A 23,907-nucleotide genomic window follows, 5' to 3' on the forward strand; every position below is an offset into this window, starting at 1 on the left:
GGAGGACTTCTACTTCTCCTATTTGAAATGTGGATATCTTCGATTATTCCTTAAGAATATCCAAATATATTAATATTTAAATACGTGGTCAATTATATTACAATTTCTTGATTCAACTTGATTACTGAAAAAAATATGATTTAGGAAATAATCGAATTTATTTTAATTGTTTAAATATCCCATTTGGATTACATTTCCTATTCGGAGTTCTTCTTCCCTTTTAGACTACAAATAGAAGTCTAAATTTCGTGACAAGCAGACGATTAAATAATAATTGAACAAAGTCAAAAGGAAAAAAATGAAATTAATAAGTAAAAAGAAAAGAAACATATTATACCAGAGTGGAAAAGTTGCTTCGTTATATAGCAGCACGCGGGACTGAGGTTGGAATTCAACCAGAGTCTCTCAGCAGGGTGCCTATATATTCGACTCGGGTGTATCGACTCAAGACTTATTCTTCCCAGAGTTGTAAGAGAGTATATATGCGCCCTAAGAATCTGCGAGGTCGGAACTAGACACGACTTTAAATCACAAAAAAAGAAAGAGATGCAAGGCACTTGTCAATTACCTCTCTACGCAGATATTTACGTTCTCAAAATAGTTTCCATTTTAATGAAGCACTAATTCTGTCAAGATCTCTTCATTCCTATTCATTTTGCTTTCCTTCATCCATGAAGAGATTCTTCTTCAAAAATTTCTATGATGAAATTTTTTTACCTTTGAGAATGTAAAATTACAATTTCATCAACTTTTTGATTAGAATATAAATTAATAAATATTTTCTCACGAAATATTTAGTTATTTTCAAAAGCGATGTACAAACATTATTGCAATAAGAAATAAAGAAGAAGAAGAAGCAGCTGGAGGAAGTTTTTATGAAGGAATATAACAATATTGGTAGAAGATTTTTCTCCTTTAACGATGCGCAGTTTATCGAAATAATATTTCTCTGCTTATGTCAATTATAAATGGTTCATTTAAGAGGATGACTTTTAAAAGACTTCCTAGTCATGCACGTGTCCCTGGAATACTTGAACGCACACGTGTTTGCAAAACTGTATGGACACCCACTCGCTATTAGGAGCATGACTTGAAACGCAATTTACTGAAAATATATACTTTCAAGTCGATTGTGTCAACCGTCACAAGGGACAGTTTTCTTCTGATCCTCCCATAGATATATATTCAAAAGGCGTCATTGAGTGCAATTTTATCCTCTCTACCTTGAATTTTTGTTTAGAGGCTCACTAAATGGCATTAAATGCAAAATCAGTTACCAGATGTAGAAGTTCTGAGAGCATAATATGTGATATTTATCATCGTACCAACAGTTGTGTTGAGATAGATGACCAAAGAATTGGTTCTAAAAATACTTCTAATTTTATCCAAATTAGAAAATTCTTATTCTTAAAATTTTACTTAAATAATCGAATTTCTTTTTAATTGTAAAATTTTAATTTTTATGCAATAATACGTGGTCAATTATATTACAATTTCTAGATTTTCATTCTTCATGTCATTATTCAAATGATCCAGTTTGATTACTGAAAAAAATATTATTTAAAAAATAATCCATTTTAATTGTCTAAATATTAATTTATAGGCAAAAAAAGAATATATTTCTGATTAGGAGAACTTTTCTTGTCAGCGAATAACGGAGATCTGAGTAATTTTTGTCCAAATTTGGAAATTCTGATTTCAACGATTCCAAAAGACAAATTACAATTTCGGATATCAGAAAACATCACGAAATACAGTGAAATTTAGTTGAGAAAGGAAGAGATTTTTTTTTGCATGAACACAGGGAGGAATTTGTTCAAATAGGGAATCCCACCAGAAGAATGGATTTTCTTATTGTCAGTCTCATGGCATTGTATTCTATTGTGCTTATCGATGCAGTCACGCATCGACGACTTCGCGGACCCCCTGAGACCTTAAACACGTTCGCGAGAAGGAGGAGAAGGAAGACGAAGAGAAAGAGATACACGGAAAACGCTGTTTGCAACTCGAACACTTTCGGTCGCAGAGTGTTTCCTACATATATAGCAGCTAGTGCAACAAAATAGTAAAAAAAAAAACAATAGAAATAGTATCTTTTCTAAAAGACCCATTTCATACGATTAATCAACTGATGATCAAAGATCTCTATGACATTTTATCAAAAATCGTAAACCATTGTTGGTAAATATTTCGAGACTTTTCAATGCACATTCTTTAAATTCTTTAATAGTTATTTCGGGATCTAATTTAGTTAGCTTGTTCATCATCTCGTATGCGCGTACATTCATCGAGTTAAATGAGCCATTTTAATAATAGGAGAAATCCTTTCTTCGAGGTTAAAAAAAAAATTATGTTTTGGTTCCTCTTCTAAAGAGGGAATGCCGACAGATAAATAGAAAGAATGAAAGAAAGAAGGTTCTGTGATGGTTGAATGTCCTTGAATAATGAAACACGTTAATGATCAATCGCCGTTTCGCTCCAAGAGGTCCCAAGTCAATAACTCACCGTCCTGCGTTGATAAAGGTATTAAAGGAGAGTAGCGGCAAATGCAACCGACAAGATTGTTTACTTACAAAAAGGTTGATAGTGTCCTTATCTTATAAATATTTATTTATATAAATGAAGGTGCGATTTAGAACTGTTTCTCGCGTGAACGCTTAACTGATATGTTGTATCGTAAATATTATTACATATTTACAACTGGATTAAGAATAAGATATAATAAGTATTATAACGAGTTAAAGAGAGATGTTCACTGCGTGAGATTGTACAATAATAATTTCACTGGTGATAGAAGAGACAGTTATTGACATTTATTATAGCTCTTACCATATAGTGGACTGCATAATTTTCTAATAAAACACTAAAACTTTGCATATGACTCCATAGATATATCTTTAAACAAGAATATAGATATTCATGGCGCTCAATATAATTCACAAGATATTTAAATGATACTTTTAATGATACTGGGACATGCAGACAAAATAAATGTATACTAAAAAATAATGAAAGTAAAAAAATGTAGATTTTCCCTTAAGAATATGTAAATATATTAATATTTAAATACGTGGTCCATTATATTAGAATTTCTCGATTTTTGTTCTTAGGAACTTCATTAAAATAATCCAGTTTGATTACTGGAAATTTTTATGAAATTATCGAATTTGTTTAAATTGTCATGTTCTAATTTTTATGCAAAAATACGTGGTCAATTATATTACAATTTCTTGATTTTTATTCTTCCGGTCATCATCCAAATGATCCAGTTCTACTACTGAAAAAATATTACTTAAGAAATAATCTTTATTTTAATTTTTTAAATTTTAATTCGAATGTAAAAATACGTGGTAATTTATATTACAATTTCTCGATTTTCGTTCTTTGGGTCATTATCTAAATAATCCAGTTTAATTACTGAATAAAAATACGTGGTCAATTATATTACAATTTCTTGATTTTCGTTCTTCGGGTCATCATCCAAATGAACCAATTTGATTACTTAAAAAAAATATTATTTAAAAAATAATCAAATTTTATTGTCAAAATATTAGTTAATATGCAAAAAGAGAATATATTTCTGATCAGAAGAACTTACCTTGTCAGTGTATAATGAAGATCTAACCGAGTGATTAATTTATGTTACAGCCGTGCAGAGAGGGCGAGTACCACCCTCGCAGCCATCGCTTCCGGGACTACCAGGTCAGTTCGCACTGACGAACGGTGACGCAGTGGCATGCGCAAGTTTAAATGGACACTCGTACCTGTCGTCCTATATCAGCCTACTACTCAGGGCGGAGCCATATCCAACGTCGAGATACGGACAATGTATGCAACCAAACAACATTATGGGAATAGACAATATTTGCGAATTAGCAGCAAGATTATTATTTTCCGCCGTTGAATGGGCAAGAAATATACCATTCTTCCCAGATCTTCAGGTGACTGATCAAGTTGCACTATTGAGGTTAGTTTGGAGTGAACTCTTTGTACTCAATGCAAGTCAATGTTCAATGCCACTTCATGTGGCACCACTACTTGCCGCCGCGGGACTACATGCATCGCCAATGGCTGCTGATCGTGTTGTTGCTTTTATGGATCATATCAGGATCTTTCAGGAGCAAGTGGAAAAACTAAAAGCCCTTCATGTGGATTCAGCTGAATATAGCTGTCTCAAGGCCATCGTTCTATTTACCACAGGTAAGGTTCTGACAGTCGGTGCTCCAAAAATTGATTTTTATTTCACAACACTCTACGGATGTAGTACAATAACATCAATGCTAATCAATAATTGCAAAATTTGATCAGCTATTTCCGGTTGGCACTTTTTTTTTTATTTAGACGATTTAGGACGCGCGCAAGATAAACCGGTTGATCCACCTGACTCGCGAGGTCGTGCACCTCGGGAATTGTTGGAATTCAATTCCGAGAGGAATGATTTCACTTTTAAATCGATACGAATTTTATATTCCGGAATTTTTTCAGAAGCCAACAGGTTCGGATTAAAGGGTCACTGGGTCTAGGTTTTTAGTCAGGAATGTGATAGACGATTTGTTTTTGATTTTACAAGGTGATTTTTTAGGAGTGATTCTATCATACCGAACAGAACCTTATTTAAAAAAAAAGATAAAATTAGATTAGTTGTTCCATTAGGTTTAGTTGTACCTAGTCAATTGTATCTTTGTCACAATATTGTTGAATAAAATCTAATTTATTTTGATACGCCTTTATTTTTCTTTTACAGTTTCCATTTGTTGTTAATCTTAGAAACTAAGGTAATAATAGTAAAACTGGATGTATTGAACTTTATACATAGGTTATTTTGGTGGAAATACGAATAGTGTGGGTCCACTATCAAAAAGCAGATAGGGTCAATGTCGGAAGAAAGGATATAGCTGATGCTCCGTAAGACTATCCGGTTGGAATTGTTATTTGCCTAGGTAGAACCGAGAAAGTCTGGATTGTCTAATCAACACAATATGATGGCATCATGACGAGCTGTCGTCCAGTAGGCGATACTGTATAAGGTTAAACCTATACAGATGCAGAACAATACATTCCATTTGGTTAGCGGTTGTAGACAATACTCCTCTAAACTCCAAGTCCGATGACAACCGCACATCCTGTCCGAATGGAGCTCAAGGAGAGCTATCTTTTGGCCCATCTACCCCATTCTCTGATTTTGAGCACCCTCATCTCGGAAACGCAAAACGTGTGCGAAATCCACCGCAAATGGACCACACGTATATATATACATGTGGAACCGTTTTTAGGGTCTATGCTAAAATACTTCGAAGCAACCAATGGGGGGGCTATTTATTTCCGTGCTATATGGACGCGCTTAGCTTATGCTAATGTTCACGATTCTTGGGGTTCTTTGTAACCTTTTTATTTTCATCTACCTCCGTTTTTAGTCGTTTTCAACTTTCTTTTTATTTTATTTCCTTTCATTCTTTTCTTCTTATTTCCTACACGACGAGATTTTGGTGCGCACGATCCGCATGGTCAAGTTTGGACCGTGTATCAAGTACATACCAGGGTGTTGTCTCTTCGATATATCCAGTAGGCAGGTGAACTCTCTCTCTCTCTTTGCTTTTCGTATACTAAATCATTAAAGACATTGGCCACGGAATTCCCTTTGGAATTCTGACTAGGGTCAGGAATTATGTGGTATTATACAACTTTGAAAGGGGAGAAGACTATAACAATGGAAAAATTGAGAAGTTGAATGAAAATAAATAAACTTTTTTTTATAGAGGATTTTTTAAAAAAAAATTCCCCTACTTGTTTTCATATTAAGTGGTATTAAATTGAAATTCCAGTTTCGTTCTCATCATATCTAGATATAATGAGTTAAGTGCAGCATCCTCACGCATTTATATATACCCGGGAAATGCTCTTATGCTTTCAACGTAATATTCTCTCTCTCTCTATCTTTGCGTTATCAGCACGATACCATCAACGGGTTATCTTATAGAACTCGTTAAAATATCACTCAAGTTGTACACGGGGTTTTCAGCAAAAGTGTCTAGTTTCTTTATATACACAAACTGACTTAATTTTCTGGGCATATCTTCCTGGACATCTTGTTTTCTCATTCCTTTCATAATTACGATCTTGCTCGCATAATAATTCCTACGAATAATTTTTGTCATAATAATGCTTTATGAAACTTTTATAATTCTTCATCATAATTATTTTATGATTTTTTACTTTTTCAATTGTGATAACTTTTTTCTGATTAAAGATACTATATTCGAATGGCATTATTTCTTGTATATGACAAAGGGAAATCCAACATTGCGAGCATCGACAATTTTGCAACAATCTTCTCGCACTTTATAGTCGAGGGCATCTTTCAGGAACCGAATTTTTTTTTATACAAGCACTTCGTAGATGCGGATCACGTGTCTAATTGTTCGGATAAAACGATGGAACGAGGGCACGGTGCATAAAGTACATTTAGCTTTGCTAGATCGGCTGTTTCAGCTCTTCAGCTTTCTCCAAGGCGCATATACGTTGCATACCCGGTGGTCGATTCGTATCGTATAACAGCTGTCGCTCAAGACACCCTTGTTTAGAACTGCCAATTATCGTGAAATTTATTTTCATCTAGAGATAAATAATTCATTGATATTTCTTTATAGTATTTATATATTATTGAAAAGTTACTCTTTCAATCATCAATTTCTTTCAATAAGTAATTTTCATTTTTCTAATTTTTTTTTAATTAAAGTGATTTAATAAAAATATTAGAAATAGGAAACGTAATAATATATCTAGGTCAGTATTAATAATTTTTATATTCTTGTCATTGAATTTATTGTGGATTTCAGTTTTTGGGTATTTTACATTTCTGGGGGATTTTTCTTTTGGGAATGTATTTTTCTTTTCGGATTGTATTTTTCCTTTTTTTTGGTCACCCCTTAGGCGCGTAAATGCACGGTGTAGATATATTTATGCGAGAAGGTATTACAGCGAGTGCGGTACCTACGTGTATCTTGATGGGAAACACTCCCACGATTATGTGGCATGCAATGCAATTCCCTTTGCCTTGCCCAACCAGCAAGCACCTACCAACCCACACATTACACTTGATACACATGTAGGACTTTCTCTGTATTAGTTTCGGCTATAGATTCCATCGAATCAACGATCTAATTAAGTGTATATGTATATATATATATATATATACAGCGATGAATAAAAGTATACATAATCTCTCATCTGGAACCTATACACGTAAACTTGACCTAACCGATCATCTTCGAAAAAAGAAATAAAAATAATTATCCAAAAATTCTTTTCAAAAGAAAAGCGGTATTCCGATTTTTTGTTAATTGTTGTTAACAATGAACTACATTATTCCTTGAGATTCATATTGGAAGTTATTAATTAATATACGTGATCAATTATATTACAATTTCTTTGATTCTTTTTCTTCTTCCCCTTGTTCTGAGTTTCTGATTCCAATTTCTACCAAACATTAACAGTATGACTTCGAAACATTTATTTATGACTGACGTTAATTAAATTAATTTTAGATTTAATTGTGTAAAGTATATCGGAGTAAGGAATGAAATTAAATTATCCTATATTTAAATAAAGATCTACTAAATTTTAATAGAGAATTTTCGTTAGATAATTAAAAAATGAAGTCAATTTTTGTTATCCTTAAGGATCATATCCGAATATCATATTCTAATACGTGATCAATTATATTACAATTTCTTTCTATTTTCTTCTTTGATGTCATCTACGTTCATCTGGATGATTCCTGAAAGTAAAAATAAAAGACATTAGAATATTAATTACAATCGGAATAATTAAAAACATTTTTGTGAACTTATCATCCTTAAGGATTATATCCGAATATTATATTCTAATACTAATACGTGATCATTTATATTACAATTTATTTTTTCTTCTTTAATGTCATCTAAGTCCATCTTGATTGCTGAAAATAAAAAACAACATTAGAATAATAATTACTCTCGGAATAATTAGAAACATTTTATCAATTTGTTATCCTTAAGAATCATATTCTAATACGTGATCAATTATATTACAATTTCTTTTCATCTTCTTCTTTGATGTCATCTAAGTCCATTTGGATTCCTGAAAATAAAAAAAAACAATATTAGAATAATAATTACCCTCGGAATAATTAGAAACATTTTTAAAAATCCGCTAGATATTATCGATAAAATGATAGAAATTTAAGTTCTTTGACCTTTTTTCTTTATGTTTAAGGATTGCGCACATTCAACGGTTATAATAGCTTTATGTTGATGATCCACCAATAAAGATGACTGTCCCCTTCAACTATATACATATATATGAGGGGCTGATAGTAAAAATGGTTTAAAATAACATTGGGAGCAAAAGTGGGATAAGTGACTTGGGAGCAAAAACGGGTTAAAATGATTCGTTTAATTTATTGATAAATTCATTATATTATCGATTAAAAAATATTAACAATAGGAAAAAATGCATATTTTATTATAATTAATATTTTTTAATCGATAATATAATGAATTTATCAATAAATTACACGAATCATTTTAACCCGTTTTTGCTCCCAAGTCACTTATCCCACTTTTGCTCCCAATGTTATTTTAAACCATTTTTACTATCAGCCCCTCATATAATATAAGTTGAGACTATTCTCGCGCGCTCAGGGTTCTCTCATTTGAGGTCATTATCCCAGGCTCTCGTGTCGACGAACATTGTTCGACTATTCAAAAAATTCTAAACCTGCACCGACTGGTTGCGAACCACTGAGGAGAGCTTGAGAGAGCGTTTCAAGTATAGCGGTATGTTTAATAAAATATTGCCGCGTCATTAATGTAAGCATTGCGCGCGGTGAATACTTTTTTTAATGTTGTTTCTTTTCTTTTTATTTTATACTATACACCACAGATGACTCGGTACATTCGGTCCGGGGAGCCACTATTCAGAACTAGATATATATATGTATACAATTCAACTGACATGAAGTTGCACACACCCACAACTGTGTCCATATGACAAGAACTGTCAATAGCAATTACACGTTAATTTCATAATGCAAATACCATACCAAATTTTTTTTATTTTGACATACCAAAGAGGTCAATATCTCTATTTTGGACACCCACTTGTCGAATTTTGAATTGATAGTGATTATAAATATTAATTTTTCTGCGAAAAATACGTCGTCAATTATATATTACAATTTCTTGATTTTTGTTCTTTGGATCATTTTCCAAAAGATCCAGTTTAATTACTGAATAAAATATTTTTAAGAAATAATGGAATTTATTTTAATTGTGAAATTTTAATTTTTATGAAAAAATACGTGGTCAATTATATTACAATTTCTTCAATTTCGTTCTTCGGGGCATCATCCAAATGATCCAGTTTGATTACTGAATAAAATATTTTTAAGAAATAATGGAATTTGATTTAATTGTGAAATTTTAATTTTTATGAAAAAATACGTGGTCAATTATATTACAATTTCTTGATTTTTGTTCTTTGGGTTATTATACAAATGATCTAGTTTGATTACTGAAAAAAATATTTTGTATTTAAGAAATAGTGGAATATGTTTAAATTGTCAAATGTTAATTTTTATGTAAAAATACGTGGTCAATTATATTACAATTTCTTCAATTTCCTTCTTCGGGGCATCATCCAAATGATCCAGTTTGATTACTGAAAAAAATATTTTTAAGAAATAATGGAATTTGTTTTAATTGTGAAATTTTAATTTTTATACAAAAATACGTGGTCAATTATATTACAATTTCTTGATTTTCGTTCTTTGGCATCTCATTTTTGTTTTGGATATCCATTTGTCGAATTTTAAATTGATAAAGATTTGAGAAATTTTTAATTATTGTTCTAAATATGTCATATGGAAGAAGGGAGATTCTGGAGTATTTGCGATCAGTTTATCGTGAAAACAATCCGTGATGTCGAATCCTCATGGTCGTTGTCATGGAATAATCAGTGTCTATCTCGAGTTACATTCAGGCGTCCAAGCCTCTGAAAGCGTTTGTCAATCAATCGCTGTTGGAAATTGTTGACGTTACTGACCGATACCTTATGTGAGGGACACGCGGTAATGGTAACGGAGGTCCTCCACCACTTCCTTCATTTCAATTTCATCATGAAACCTTTAGATAAAATCGTCTAAAAGGCGCGCAAATAATATTAAACATCACAATTTGATGAAAATTATTTTTATCATATACTCATGATGTGTAAAACGAAAAAATCATATATTTAAAATGAAAGACCTCGAGTGAGAATTGGAATCTAGTTCATGCTTTGTTCTCCTCTTTGGCATCTAATGCAAATCGGTGTTTAAAAGGGTCGTCCGTTCGCGAAAACCGACTTTAATGACATTCGTGCATCTCGTGTATTCTCTCTTTTTTTTATTCTTTTCTTTTTTTGGAGTGGTATATAAAGAACGATGCTGAAAACAATGCAATGCCGACGCCAATGCACTCTCTCTCCTCGCGTCGAGGGTGGTACCATGACACTGGGAACGTTATCTGAAAACCCAACCCGCGCGACCCCTTCGCAGCAACTCTCTCTCTATCTTGCATTGTTACATGGAGAGTGAGGTCGGGGTCGCGTCCCCAACCCTTGACTTTAAGCGTCACCCATTTTCATTTTATTATCTGTCCTTTTTATCCGCTCGTACGAATTATTCCACGTCAACCAAAACGAACCCGTCGTCACTCTCTCTCTCTTTCGCGATCCAATCGCCCAGAATTGTTCGCCACTGCAAAAAAAATGAATGGAAAAACTCATGTGACTCAAAATGCCACCATCTGGAAATTGCACTCTGAGATTATCTTTTCGTTCCACCTTTTTGAACCTGTTTTCCAACGAAAACTTGATCGGTTATCTTTTGGAATATTTTTTTTTTTACTTCAATTTGTTTTATTAGTTAAAATTTTTTATAAATAACTATAAATAATAATTTAATATTTGGAATTTTTTTATCATTAGTAGGAATATATGAATATTTTAGAACTTTACAAAAATTTGTTTATAAAAATAAAAAAATATTAAAATTTACCCTGATAATAATATGTCAAAGATATATTCAATGACAAAGGATTTTTTTATGTTATTTGAGGTTGGTAAGCAAGAGAAAAAATAATTTTTTTAAATAAAATTAATGAGACAAGAAATAAATATAATTATCGCCTCGTTAGGGGATAGCTAAAAATGAATTATAAAAATTAATTACTGGGAGTAACATTTTGAAAATATACTTTTGACTGGGTTCTTCCAAATTAATAATTCAGGCAAATAAATTATCAATAGACTCGATATAAAGCAAAATTTTTTTGCTGTACTTCTTTTTTTGAATACATATAAGTCAGTACAGCACTTGTTGAATTCACAGAACCAATTAATATAATTACTCTTGGTCACTTGAAATCAATAACCAAATTCAATGAAAGCACTCCTGGTATTTAAATTGTAATGCTCTTTCTGCAATGGAGAACTATAATATAACATCCGAAATGTGAAACGTTTGGAAAAAGCCATAAGCTGTGTTTACAAGACTGCGATTAAAGACAACGCTTTGGGTCGAAGAATGAATGTAACAAACATAAAAAGAATACGTCTGTCTTTTTCTTTCTCATTGCAAAACGCAGCGTTCGACAAAAGCATATAAATTTTGTTATGGCTCCTCTAGAACATTCGTGTAGATCCACCTCTAGAGACATTACGGTTTTTTGTCAACATAACCTTAATTGAAATAAGCAAAATTTTATAATAAATTTGTTTTCTATTATAATTCTAGTGAAAATAAAAATATTAATTCTCTTAGTATTTACAACGAAACTTATGTGTTATATGGTCGTATCCTTACCTTGGTCATTAAGCGAGCTAGGCACGTAGCCACTAAACGACTGTTGACAATTCCGTGTCATTAGAGACCGCTAACTTTACTCTCATACACCCCCCCTCTCTCTCTTTGTCTCTCTCTTCGTTCACAACATTGTACACATTTTCCTTCTCTCTTCAATGCAGTCAGCTCTTCATTTGACATTCGTTATTATTACAAGCATCTTAATACTACGTCGTTATTAGCTAAAATACATTGTCCTCGAGAGTCAAACAACAAAAAATAAAGAATTATATATATATATATGACGTAATATAATTTCACTGAGATCCGGTTTCTTAATTCATTATTGATGAGATAACGATATAATTGACGAAAAATTCTAAAACTCGCTTGAGATGATCATTTAGTTTTGAAATTAACTTAAACATAACCTGATGGTGTTTCTTGATTCTTGAAAAAGTCGTAGAATAAAATTAAAACTTGTTCGCAGAAATTTAAAAAAAAACACTCTCATCATTTTTTTTCCCCCTCTTCTTTGGCGTGAAATCAACATCATAAATGATATAACTGTTTCTGATCGTAAATATGAAATTGGTCACGACACAATTTTTTTTAAACGTATCATTTTAATAATTTTTTCTTATATGTGATTGATAATTTTTGTTGTGAATTCACCTTTATCTATAATTAAATATTTAATTTCCATGAAATATTGAATTTACTACTTAATGTAATGAACCTAATTGAAACAGTATATCTATAGATTCAGTAGCTACGACGTATACATATATGTATATAAAGGGAACGTAAAAACCATAAACCACCAGTGACAGCAATAAGTCTTGTAAAATTTACCATGTTATATGTTAAACTTCAGATAACGCTAATAAGACTAAACAGTTGCTCTTGTAATTTGCAAATGTGTGTCCACATCTCTCTTTCTCTCTATAATAAAAAAAAAACTGTATCCAAAGCTTTTATCGAAACGAGTTTCAATCTTGTTTGGGATGACAGAGAACAAGTAGTTGCTTTTACAGAACGAGAAAAAAAGATTTAAAAAAATCTATCATATATGAGGAAAAAAAAAATTCTAATCTTAGAATATACAGGATTTCTAATTTTGAAAAAAATATCATAATTTAAAAATTTTTTATAATACGAAGCAATTTTAAATTTATAATAAATTTTATATATTTATTAATTATATATTACTTTTATATTTATTATATATATTACTAATTATTCTTAATTATTTACTAAAATTAAGTATGAGTGTGTCTTTATCCAAACGTTTTACATTTCGGATGTTCTATTGTAGTTCTCCATTGCAGAGAGAGCATTACAATTTAAATACCAGGAGTGCTTTCATTGAATTTGGTTATTGATTTCAAGTGACCAAGAGTAATTATATTAATTGGTTCTGTGAATTCAACAAGTGCTGTACTGACTTATATGTATTCAAAAAAAGAAGTACAGCAAAAAAAAGTTTTGCTTTATATCGAGTCTATTGATAATTTATATCTGATTTTGGAAAAACACAGTAAAAATCATATTGGAAATATGATCATTTCTAGCAATTACTTTTAAATTTTATTTTTTTCCCTTCCCTAACAAGGTGATGGTTATATTTATTTTTCTGTACACCAACCCCACATAACCTTAGAGTGCGAAATTTATGGTATAAGCAGATTTCCCAACAATTCCTAAAAAAAGATTTCACTGTGCCTAAAATTTAAAAATAGGGTTAGAATAAAAAAAACAAAAATCTTTGAGAGAGTTAAGGAAATCGCTTACTGGGAACCATGCGCCAATCTAATCACGCGCATCGCGAGACTCTTCTGTGGGGCTAATGGGCTATCAATTTATCGCGCTCTCGACTCCCAAGAATCTGCAACCGACTTTTTGTCGTTTAGCATTCTTGGTATAGAAGAAAAAGAAGAAGAAGAAGAAGGAGGGTTCCACTTGAAATGAGGCATTTTCGTTCCAGTAATGATTCTACGGATAAAGCGCTCATTTTGTACATATATGCGCGTGTTTATCTTTTATAAACGCGTGCGAAAAAAAAGAAACTCGAAGATTAAAAAAAAAGAAGTTAACATATGGATTTATATCCGTCGACGATTTTGCGAGATCGTCAAATTGTCAAGTAACGCGTGGCGACCTTGGTAAATAGGAACGTAAATCGGAGAGATAGTTTAGGTCGTAAATTTAACGCGCATTTGTTCCTAATTTAAAACGTCTCTCTGAACGTTGTTTCCACCCTCTCGCTGTCTGCTTCTTCTTCTTCTTTCATATAAAGAATTCGTGAATCCGCCTTGAAACCTTCGACTCAGCAGCTCTTAAAACTTGAAGGAGGATATTTAGTTGTATTTCGAACCTCAAGAGAAGGTTATAGGAAGGAGGCTTCATAAATGTTAAAAAAAAAATTTGTTTTCTACAATGCAAAAAAGAGGAATTAAGGTGATTTTGTTTTATTTGCCCGAGAGATAGAAAAGGATTTGGAAAATTTTTTCGAAAACTCGACGCAGCTCGAGCTGAATTGTCGATAAGGGTGGTATTGTCCAGCAGTCACGTGGTATATGCGCCCATCCCCCTCCTCATTCCTTTCTTCCCATCAGACAGCGCTGTTTATATTAAACTCCAGGGTTAATACCGCGGCTTACTCTAATACCGGGGCAACCCTTGCCCTGCGATATGACGATAAGAAATATGCATATAGAGATAGAGAGCTTCGAGTTGGCCAATGTCGTTTTCAGTGTAGAAAGAGAGAGGGGTCCTTCCTCGCTGTATTTAAGGGCGCATATACAGCGAGATTCCCGCGAAACGATTACCCGAAATCCCTTTCTCGAGTTGGAGAGAATAATAGCAATCGGGAACCGTATCTGTCGTTAAGCAGCCACGATATTCTCCTTTTCTGACCTTTATATTCATTATAATAATAATTGCGCGGGAAAAATTTTTGAAAAATTATCTTCATTTCCTTGTTTACATATAACTTAAATTCAACCATTGTTACAGAGGGAAGCTTTTTTTTTTGACAAAAAATTTAACTTTGTAGAAAATGGATTTTAAAACTTAGTCACGGCATCGGGATTTTTAGGTTATGTTTACAAGGGAAAGAGACCACTGTAACCAAAGTTGTCATTTGTCATAATTCTCCGTTAGCTACCGCACCCTGCTTCAGTGAAAATTAAGTGACATTCTATTTAAAATTAAAAAGTTACTATAAAGACAGTAAATTTTTACTAGAACAGGGTGCGGTAGCTGACGATGAATTATGACAAATGTGAACTTTGGTTATAGTAGGAACGGTGGTATTTTTCCCATCGTGCACGTATACATATAGGTCATTGTAGAACTCTAGCTTTAAAACAGCCTAAAGGATTGATTGCCATTGTCCCCACTCGCAAAATGCTGCCAACCTAAAAATCTAAAATTCTGGTCAGAATAATTTTGAGCAGGGTTGTGCAGTTACGCGTAATTTTAAATTTTGTTTGTTACCTACTCATCTCTGATTTTGAGTAGGGAAGGTTGCCATTGTCCCCACTCGCTATTAGTCATAATTCTCGTCAACTACCTCACCCTGCTTTGGTTAAAATCAAAAGTTACTAAATTTTCACTAGAGCAGGGTGCGGTAGTTGACAAGAATTATGACGTCCATCGGATTACGGACGTTGTAGGGTTTTAGTCGTGTTTTTAGGGTTATAATAGAAATGTTTACAAAAAGACATCTCCTCTGCGCATGCGGCGATGTTAGATCGATGATTCTACGCATGCGCTTCTTCTGTAACCAAAAATTTTTCCACTAAATTCGCCATAAAATGTATATTAAAAAATTTCTAATTGAAAATAAAAATAAATATCGTTTAGACTCGTAAACTACAATCAAAAAGTATACGATTCTCGTTCCTCTGTTGTCTCATCAACTTTGATGGTACATTCAGTTAATTTTTTTTCATCTGAAAAAATGTCGTCTGCTCTCTTTCTCTCTCTTTCTCTCCCACTGTCTACATATTGAAAGTTGCGTGTCTGTCGCAAAAACTGATTCAGCATAATGCGGATCATTTCACAAACTGATATCTCAGGACACGATCTTCGAACTCTTTTCTTTCAGGCGCCGTTCCCATTTCTAATAATAAAAACCTTTGTAGAATGAGAGTCTGTGCGACTCTAGTTTGATTTTTCAGAGGAAGGAATCCTTCCGCGTCTCTTTGTCGCTGGGTACCAATTGTTAGAATTCCAATAGAGAGAATCGCTATTTTTACAACAAGGCGCGCGCGAAACGAATAAAGGGGGGTGGGAGGGGTGAGAGGGGGAAGGTGCGGAACACAACAAGAGGGAGTGTGACGATACTGATGGTGTGGCACTCTCTCGCAGTTATTTAGCGCGCCCCCGTCAAACAGGGCCATAAAACACGCTTGCGCTTTAATAAAATGTGGCTTCACACATATTTACTTATACAAGTATATTGAAAACTATATAGACTCACAAATACAATGAAAAGAAAAAAATAAAAGGCTTGGCCCCTGGGGCTGTGTGTTATTCCTATATATATATATATATACAACTTTGGCTCACAATATTCCGCGCACTGCAAAGTGATAAATCGCATTCAAGAAACACTATAACTTTTGCTTCTGATCTAAAATCACGTGATCGACTGCAAGTACACAATTTACAATTTCAAACCAGACAAGATATAAATTCCTTCACGCAAAATTATTCAACTTCAATTAGTTTATTACATTGTAATTTGAGAATTATTATAGCTCTCTTATAATTACTCCATTTGTCTATGGAGTGCGCGCACTAAATGTCCAATTTGTGATTTATTAAGTCTAATAAAATTTTTCATCTCTAATTTTCTTTTTTTTTTTGCTGATCAAGATAATAAATCACAAAACATATATATGTATTTTTAATTTTTTTTATTGAAAATATATTTTTAGATTTTGTAAATTAATTCAGAGTAGATGGAAATGTGACGTGCGTAGGATTTTCCTGTATAGCTTATCTCGAAAGAGATTTTGATACACTGTCCACGAGTCAGTGTATAGTTGTCGATATAGGATCTCGTCATACTAACACCAGGCAAATATATAGTAACACTAGACATATATACATTGGTGTATACATATATATACACATGGATTTGTGTAAACATATGTGCGTGACATTCCTCGTCCGCATGCCGTCGCGGCAGACAATATCACGCATTCACAGATTGCGCTGTCAGACTCTCGAATAATATTCGGGGTGACATGCCATGTATCCACATACACATACACTGCTTGAAAATTGTGAGGGTACATGACTCAGCATCCCTATGACTTTGGAATATAACTCGGCAACCGCTGCGTTTGAGGGTGGGGGTGGTAAGAGAGAGAAAGGGAGACCCCCTTTCTCATTTCTAGGGAGGACACACAAGATCACGTTCCACGTGTCCATGACCGATCGCGCGCGCTTTTTTTTCATACCTTATGTCCTCAATCACTTTCTTCTTAAGCACTCAATCAGAGACGAATTTCTACGTCAGTCTTATCAAAAACTCCAATGGGGATTTATGACTAATTTCTTTGGATATTGTATCTTAGTTTTTAAATTGCATTTTTTTGGTATATCACAGTTTTTCTGTAGGTATCTATTTGGCTTGCAACGTTTTGATACTCATAAGTGGTATTAAGTTGATTTTTTGGTATATTGAAAACTAGTAAGGTGTGAAAACACCTTTAAAAAACTCCCATTAAAAAAAAAGGTCACATTTTAGACTTTATACTGTAAATTGCACATAGAAATTTACATTCCCAACTCTGCTTTTGTGTTCGTCTGCAGTTTAATATTTTTTATTTTTACATACCATATTGTTATTTTAATTATATAATTATTTTGTGATTGCTTGTGGTTTTAGGAGTAGCTAAAAAAAAATCTGAAATCTATTTAAATCCCATTATGTCAGGCTTTTGACATAACCTAAAAAAATCAAATTTTTGGTTTTTTTTCGAGGTTATGGCAAAAGCCTGACGTAATGGGGTTAAATAAACTTCAGATTTGATTTCAGCGACACCAAATACATTAAGGAGACACAGTAGGATTTAGAGATCCGAATTTTTCTTCATTTAAAAATTTTAAGGACGAATTTTCAGGTTTTTTGAGGTTATGTCAAATGAATTCTATTCTCTATTTTTAACTATTGGTAAAATTTTATCTCTTTTGAAAAAAAAATAAAAGACTATACCCAAGAGGGTAATTTTCATGTTTTTTTGCCATATATACAGACTTGAGGCGAAATTCTGCACGTGTCGTATTAATCCCGTTTGTAATGGCGTTACAACACGCGCAAGAATATGGGGGATGCGCGCAACTTATATATATATACGAGTCGGAGCAATTCGGCAATGGAATTTCTCTTCTAATGAGAGCCCTATTAGGAAAGTAACAGTAGGCATGTGCGGTTTCTGTCACACCCCCCCCCTCCCCACACCGAAGACGCAGTAGTGTAGAGAGAGCGCGGGTCGATGTAAATCAGATTAATTAGAGCCAAGAACAGAGGGCGTACTGGTTACTTTTATTTCCACTCTTCCTTTGTTTTTCTATGTTTCTTTTTAACTGCTGCAGAAGGCTCTTTTTCTCTCACGTTATTTCCTCCTGATACATAGTAGAGTATATACAAATACTTCTTTTTTACGATATTATTATTATTTTAAAAATTGAAGCAACTACTTCTCTTTGGTGTAATATCGTATATAAAGATCCGTCGTTGTAATTTAACAGCATCAGTATAAAAGCGTGACTTACTTAGGAGCACGGCTCACCATTTACGTGACCGTCGATAGCGCGCTTCTTTAACAAAAATCACATTATATATATAGCGAAAAGCAAAAATACAGTGATTCATCTTCCATTATTTCACGTTCATTATTAAGATGAAAGATATCATTTATCGCAAACTAATTTTGTAATCCTTATTTATCATATATAAGATTTTTTACAAACTGGTCTGGTAATTCCAATACCGAATGAACGGTTAGTTTCATCTAGTTCCCTATATGAAAGAGCACGACAGTCGATTTGTCTATAAATACACGTTTCGATTGGAGTGCACCACTAGGGAATCAACTGAACTAATTGTAAATGTTTTCAAATCTTTCCATTAGGGTTGGTTTCCATTGTCCCCACTCGTCATTTGTCATAATTCTCCTCAACTACCGCATCCTGTTGCAGTAAAAATTTAGCGACTTTATTGTTAAAATTAAAAATTACTATAAAGTTACTAAATTATTAATGGAACAGGGTGCGGTAGTTGAGGAGAATTATGAAAAATGGCGAAGTGGGGACAATGGAAACCAACCTTAAGGCCTGAGCAGAATAGAAACGTAACCACAACCGGAATAATGAGTTGAAGAAGGACAAACAATATGTCTATCCTTCTCTAACTCATTCTTCCGGTTGCGTTTGCGATTACGATTCCGGTTACGTTTCTATTCTGCTCAGGCCTTTAGACAGTATTCCTAGTTGGCAAAAAAAAAAAAAAAAAACGTCGTTCCTAAATCGTTTTTAGAAGGTACATGTCTTTTCGAAAATGTCTGTTTACATCTCTCAGTAAGGATGTTTCATATTCTGAAAACGTTTGGCGAACATGAAACATTTTTGAACAGACACTAACTTTCTGGATTTGTTTTCACGAAAAAGAGAATAAAATACAGAGAATATAAGGTTATAGTCCTACGCTGTTGGGTAGATGTGGGACTTTTAGCGCTGAAGTGTCAGGCCACTGATAAGCCAAAGGCATTAATTTCACGGCGAGGTCCCCCAACAGTCTGTGGTCCCTGTTCGCCTAATACAATTATGTTATAACCCCTTTCCAACTTTGTCTCTCTCACTTGCACCACTTTCTCTCACTCCATCCGCTACGGTCTTTACTCGGGGTTGCGGAAGCCCAAGCGTTTATTTCATACAACATAGGCCATCAGCATATATATATCCTATATGCTGATTCCTCTTATGAAAATTACATCAATTTCTTCACATACGGGCACAAAATTAAATTTCAGATTTAAGGTTTTCGCTTTGCATTATTTTGATGATTTAACGTTTTAGTACAAAGAAGTATATAGTAGTATAGTAATTTATTAGAATCAAAAGATTCTATCAACGTGACGATAACATGTTTCGCAAGTGGGGTTTTATTGTTGGTACGCGAAAGTCGTGTGTTGATAGCATTAAATGTCCTTTTGTTGCTATATAACTGCCGTGATGTTATTGTAGGCAATAGAGATAAGGAAGTTGAATCTTAAGATAGGTATATATACCTTGTTTCTCAGTAGTCAACATCATTTTGGGTTGATATATTTAATATTTCTTCATTCTTATCAGTTCTTTTCTATAGATGAGAATTTTTGTAAAATTTCAAAAAAAATTCATTGTTCTTTCATTCTTTTTATTTCTGTATATCCATATGAAATGTCCTTGAAAATGTATGTAAAAAATTCTATAGTTAATTAAACATAGCGTCGACACTGGATCCGTGACGCGATATGATTTGATAAGTTGTGTCAACTGCTCGTTAGTTAATTGTCGAGAGCTATATTCATGTTGAAAGTGGTTATATGTATATTTATATATATGTGCAAGCGACGCACATATAAACCATATATATATATATATATATATATATATATTCCATTTCGTATAGCCAATTCAGTACCAACCACCCTCTTGATGGTCAACGTTCAGCCGACAGCAAGTGTCCAATGAATGCCCTTCATTTGCATTTCACCCGACGGTCAGCAAGAATCAAGCTCTAGATTATTTAACCCTCGCTTCATATATATATATAGCTAATGTCCGAAAAATTGTCTTGTCAAACTTATTTGCATAAAACTCTAATGATAAAAATTTTTCATAGTTGAATCAAAGAAATTTGTGCATTGTTACAGGGTGGTGGAATTATTTTTTAATTACAGGTGCATTTTGTGAAGAAATTATTTCCTTACTTCTTTTTTCTTGATTCAATGAAATATTTCTTTGATTTTACGAAATTTTTTCTTTGAATCAAAGAAATAAATTTTTATTTCAATGCACAAGGTTCTTTAGTTGAAAAATATATTTATGATATTTGTATATACGTTCGCTTTAGATTGAAATTTAATTTTAAAATATTAAAGTAAATGATTAGTAATTATTTGAACTGAATTAATTAGTAATTAATTAATTAATCGACGGAGGTAATATTGATAGTATTGAAACAGGGTTGGATAGTGACGTTCTGTGTAATGGTCTGTTTACAATGCAAAGCTGTGACTTAACTTTGGGCAGGGTTGAATAACTTTGCATTGAAGATTTCTTATTTAGAAATGTTCGATGCAAAGTTATCCAACCCTGATTTATTCAGTTTCTTTGGTTGATTTCAATTGTCACCACTCGCTATTTGTCATAATTCTCGTCAACTATCGCACCCTGCTCTAGTGAAAATTTTGTGATTTTACTGTTAAAATTAAAAGTTACTAAATTTTCACTAGAGCAGGGTGCGGTAGTTGACGAGAATTATGACAAATAACGAGTGGGGACAATGGCAACATTCCTTACTCAAAATCAGAGATGGGTAGGTAACAATACTTTTTGATTGCAGAATCATCTTTTCCTCTCTATCAAGATGATTAAAATTAAATATATTCTCTTCTTCTCCTAATTTTTTCCATTACCGTTTTCTTTGAACTTGTATTTTTCATTCAATTATACAAGTTTCAATAACATCAATAATAAATTTAATTTGAATTATGATATAAATCGTAACATTTCAATTTTCCACTATATATATATGTATCAGCGCAAATGAAGATTAGTGGATGCACTCAAACGCAAAAGAGAGTGCTTCTTGATTAATATACACGATCAATAATTCTTAAACGTTCATTAACGGTAGAGAGAATTGTATATATCTGATTTTGCCACTTGTAAATATAAATTGAATGCAAACACATGTAGAATGTGCGCATGTATAATATAGATCATTTTCTCTTTAATGAAATATAACATATAAATATGATGATGGTATATTGGCATAATATTGAGGCATGAACAACATCTTTCGAAGCAGACATCACGAAAGGAGACAGTTTTCTATTTTTTTTTTTTTTTTATTGTAAGAAATTAATTTATTCGATTTGAATAACGTCCCTTGTATCATGCACTCTTTACTCTCTCATATACATATAAATATATTCCATCTGGACAAACTGGTTAATCGAAAAAGATTTTTTTTCTTGAACACCTGCACGACAGTCACTTCTCTCATCATTCGAATTAATCGCAGATTGAAAAGACTAGTTTCATATATGTATGTATATATAAGTAGTCAATAAAAATGCATTTTCATCAGAACTGCAAGAATATTCAGATTGAAATCAGACAACGTTTTTTTTTTTCATTTTAATGAAGTCCAGATTGTTTATTTGATCTAAAATTCTGTGCAGAAGATAGTTTTGATATTTATCTCTGAATCAAGAAAAAATATTTTTTTAATTCAAAGAAATCAATTTAAATAAATGTTCCTTTGACCCTATATTAATGTTAGATGTTCTTTGATTTCATTTGTAATAGGAGAAATAAAAATGTTTTTAATTTGGAAAAAAATGATTCTCGTAAATTTAGTTGTAGTGAGAAAAGATTATATATTATATCCGCATTGAGAGAGTGAAATGCTTTGGCATGAAGTGTGAGGAGGTTACGTGGGCTACTTTTATATATATATATATATATATATATATATATATATATATAGTGGAAGTCAAAGTGTGAATGACAGTTGATTGTAATGCGTGGCACGCGCCTGTCGTAGCGTGGCGCGTTCCACTTTGCGTCTCAACGCGCTCTCGTTGATCGGCCATGTGCGACAGTCACGCTGAATGGTACGCGTGAAAGGATTACTTCAGTTAATCTCAGACTATATATATATATGTATATACACATATGTGTGTGTGTGTATCGTCGATAAACGTCAACTCTACTTACGTCAATTCTATAAGCCTACAATTTTTATTTCACAAAAACTTGACACAGAAGTTCGTTACAAGAAATTTTAACTTTTATGTATTGTAAACATACCTTTTTTATTTAGAGCGTCTTTACCTATAAGGTTGGTATCCATTGACCCCACTCGCCATTTGTCATAATTCTCGTCAACTACCGCACCCTGCTCTAGTGAAAATTTAGTAACTTTTAATTTTAATAGTAAAGTCACAAAATTTTCACTAGTGCAGGGTGCGGTAGTTGACGAGAATTATGACAAATAGCGAGTGGTGACAATGGAAATCAACCCAAAGAAATAGGAGAAATCAGGGTTGGATAACTTTACATCGAACGTTTCTTATTGGATCAGAGTTGGGTCATTGCATTTAGTAAACTTCGCATTGTAAACAGAGCGTCATTACCCAACCCTGTTTATTACAATATTATACTCCCATCCCGAATAAAAATTAAAGTCGCCATTATATAGGACCTATGACGGTTGGCCTACCTGGCGACATAGGCCTGCGACTTTTTTTTGACATACTGTCTACATAGAAATGTAACGCTTGGCTACATACGGTGTACATAGGCCACGAGATGTAGGACCTATGTAGGACTATTATACTAGTTTGTATATAGGCCAGATGATGTAGGATCTACACAAGAATGTAACGCTTGGCTACATCCAATTTACGTAGGCTAACATACGTAGAGCCTACATTGAAAGGCATATTTTCATTAATTAATAATTAAATTATTATTTAAAAAATCAGGAAAATTAGTAGTTTATTTCAATATAATCTAAACAATATAAATTCAATAAAAAAAAAGTACCTTTTATATTTTTGCGGGATTTTCCTATACAATGGTAGGTGAGATTTGAGCCCTCTACTCTATAGTGTTGTGTGTGCAATTGGGTCTGGGGAGGGGAGCCTACAACCATTGGGAGCGGCGCCTTAACGCGCTCGACCAAGGGAGGCTATGAAGGTTCCGTACAAAGTTAAGAAATAAGTGGAGTAGCGTAGATGTTCTCTTAC

General features: G+C 33.0%; 1 protein-coding gene across 2 annotated transcripts in view; it reads left to right on the forward strand.

Annotated features, from left to right (window-relative positions):
- The window catches only part of LOC127281591 (COUP transcription factor 2), a 120,050-nt gene that overhangs the window by 59,968 nt on the left and 36,175 nt on the right, over positions 1-23,907 (forward strand). For both annotated transcript variants that reach the window (XM_051305362.1, XM_051305363.1), the window contains exon 3: positions 3,649-4,200. In XM_051305362.1, the coding sequence (XP_051161319.1) occupies positions 3,649-4,200 (552 nt within the window). The remainder of the gene's footprint in view (positions 1-3,648; positions 4,201-23,907) is intronic.

The sequence above is a fragment of the Leptopilina boulardi genome, unplaced genomic scaffold (genome assembly GCF_019393585.1).
Source record: "Leptopilina boulardi isolate dan_hultmark-lab unplaced genomic scaffold, ZJU_Lbou_2.1 LbouV2_273, whole genome shotgun sequence".
NCBI lineage: Eukaryota > Metazoa > Arthropoda > Insecta > Hymenoptera > Figitidae > Leptopilina > Leptopilina boulardi.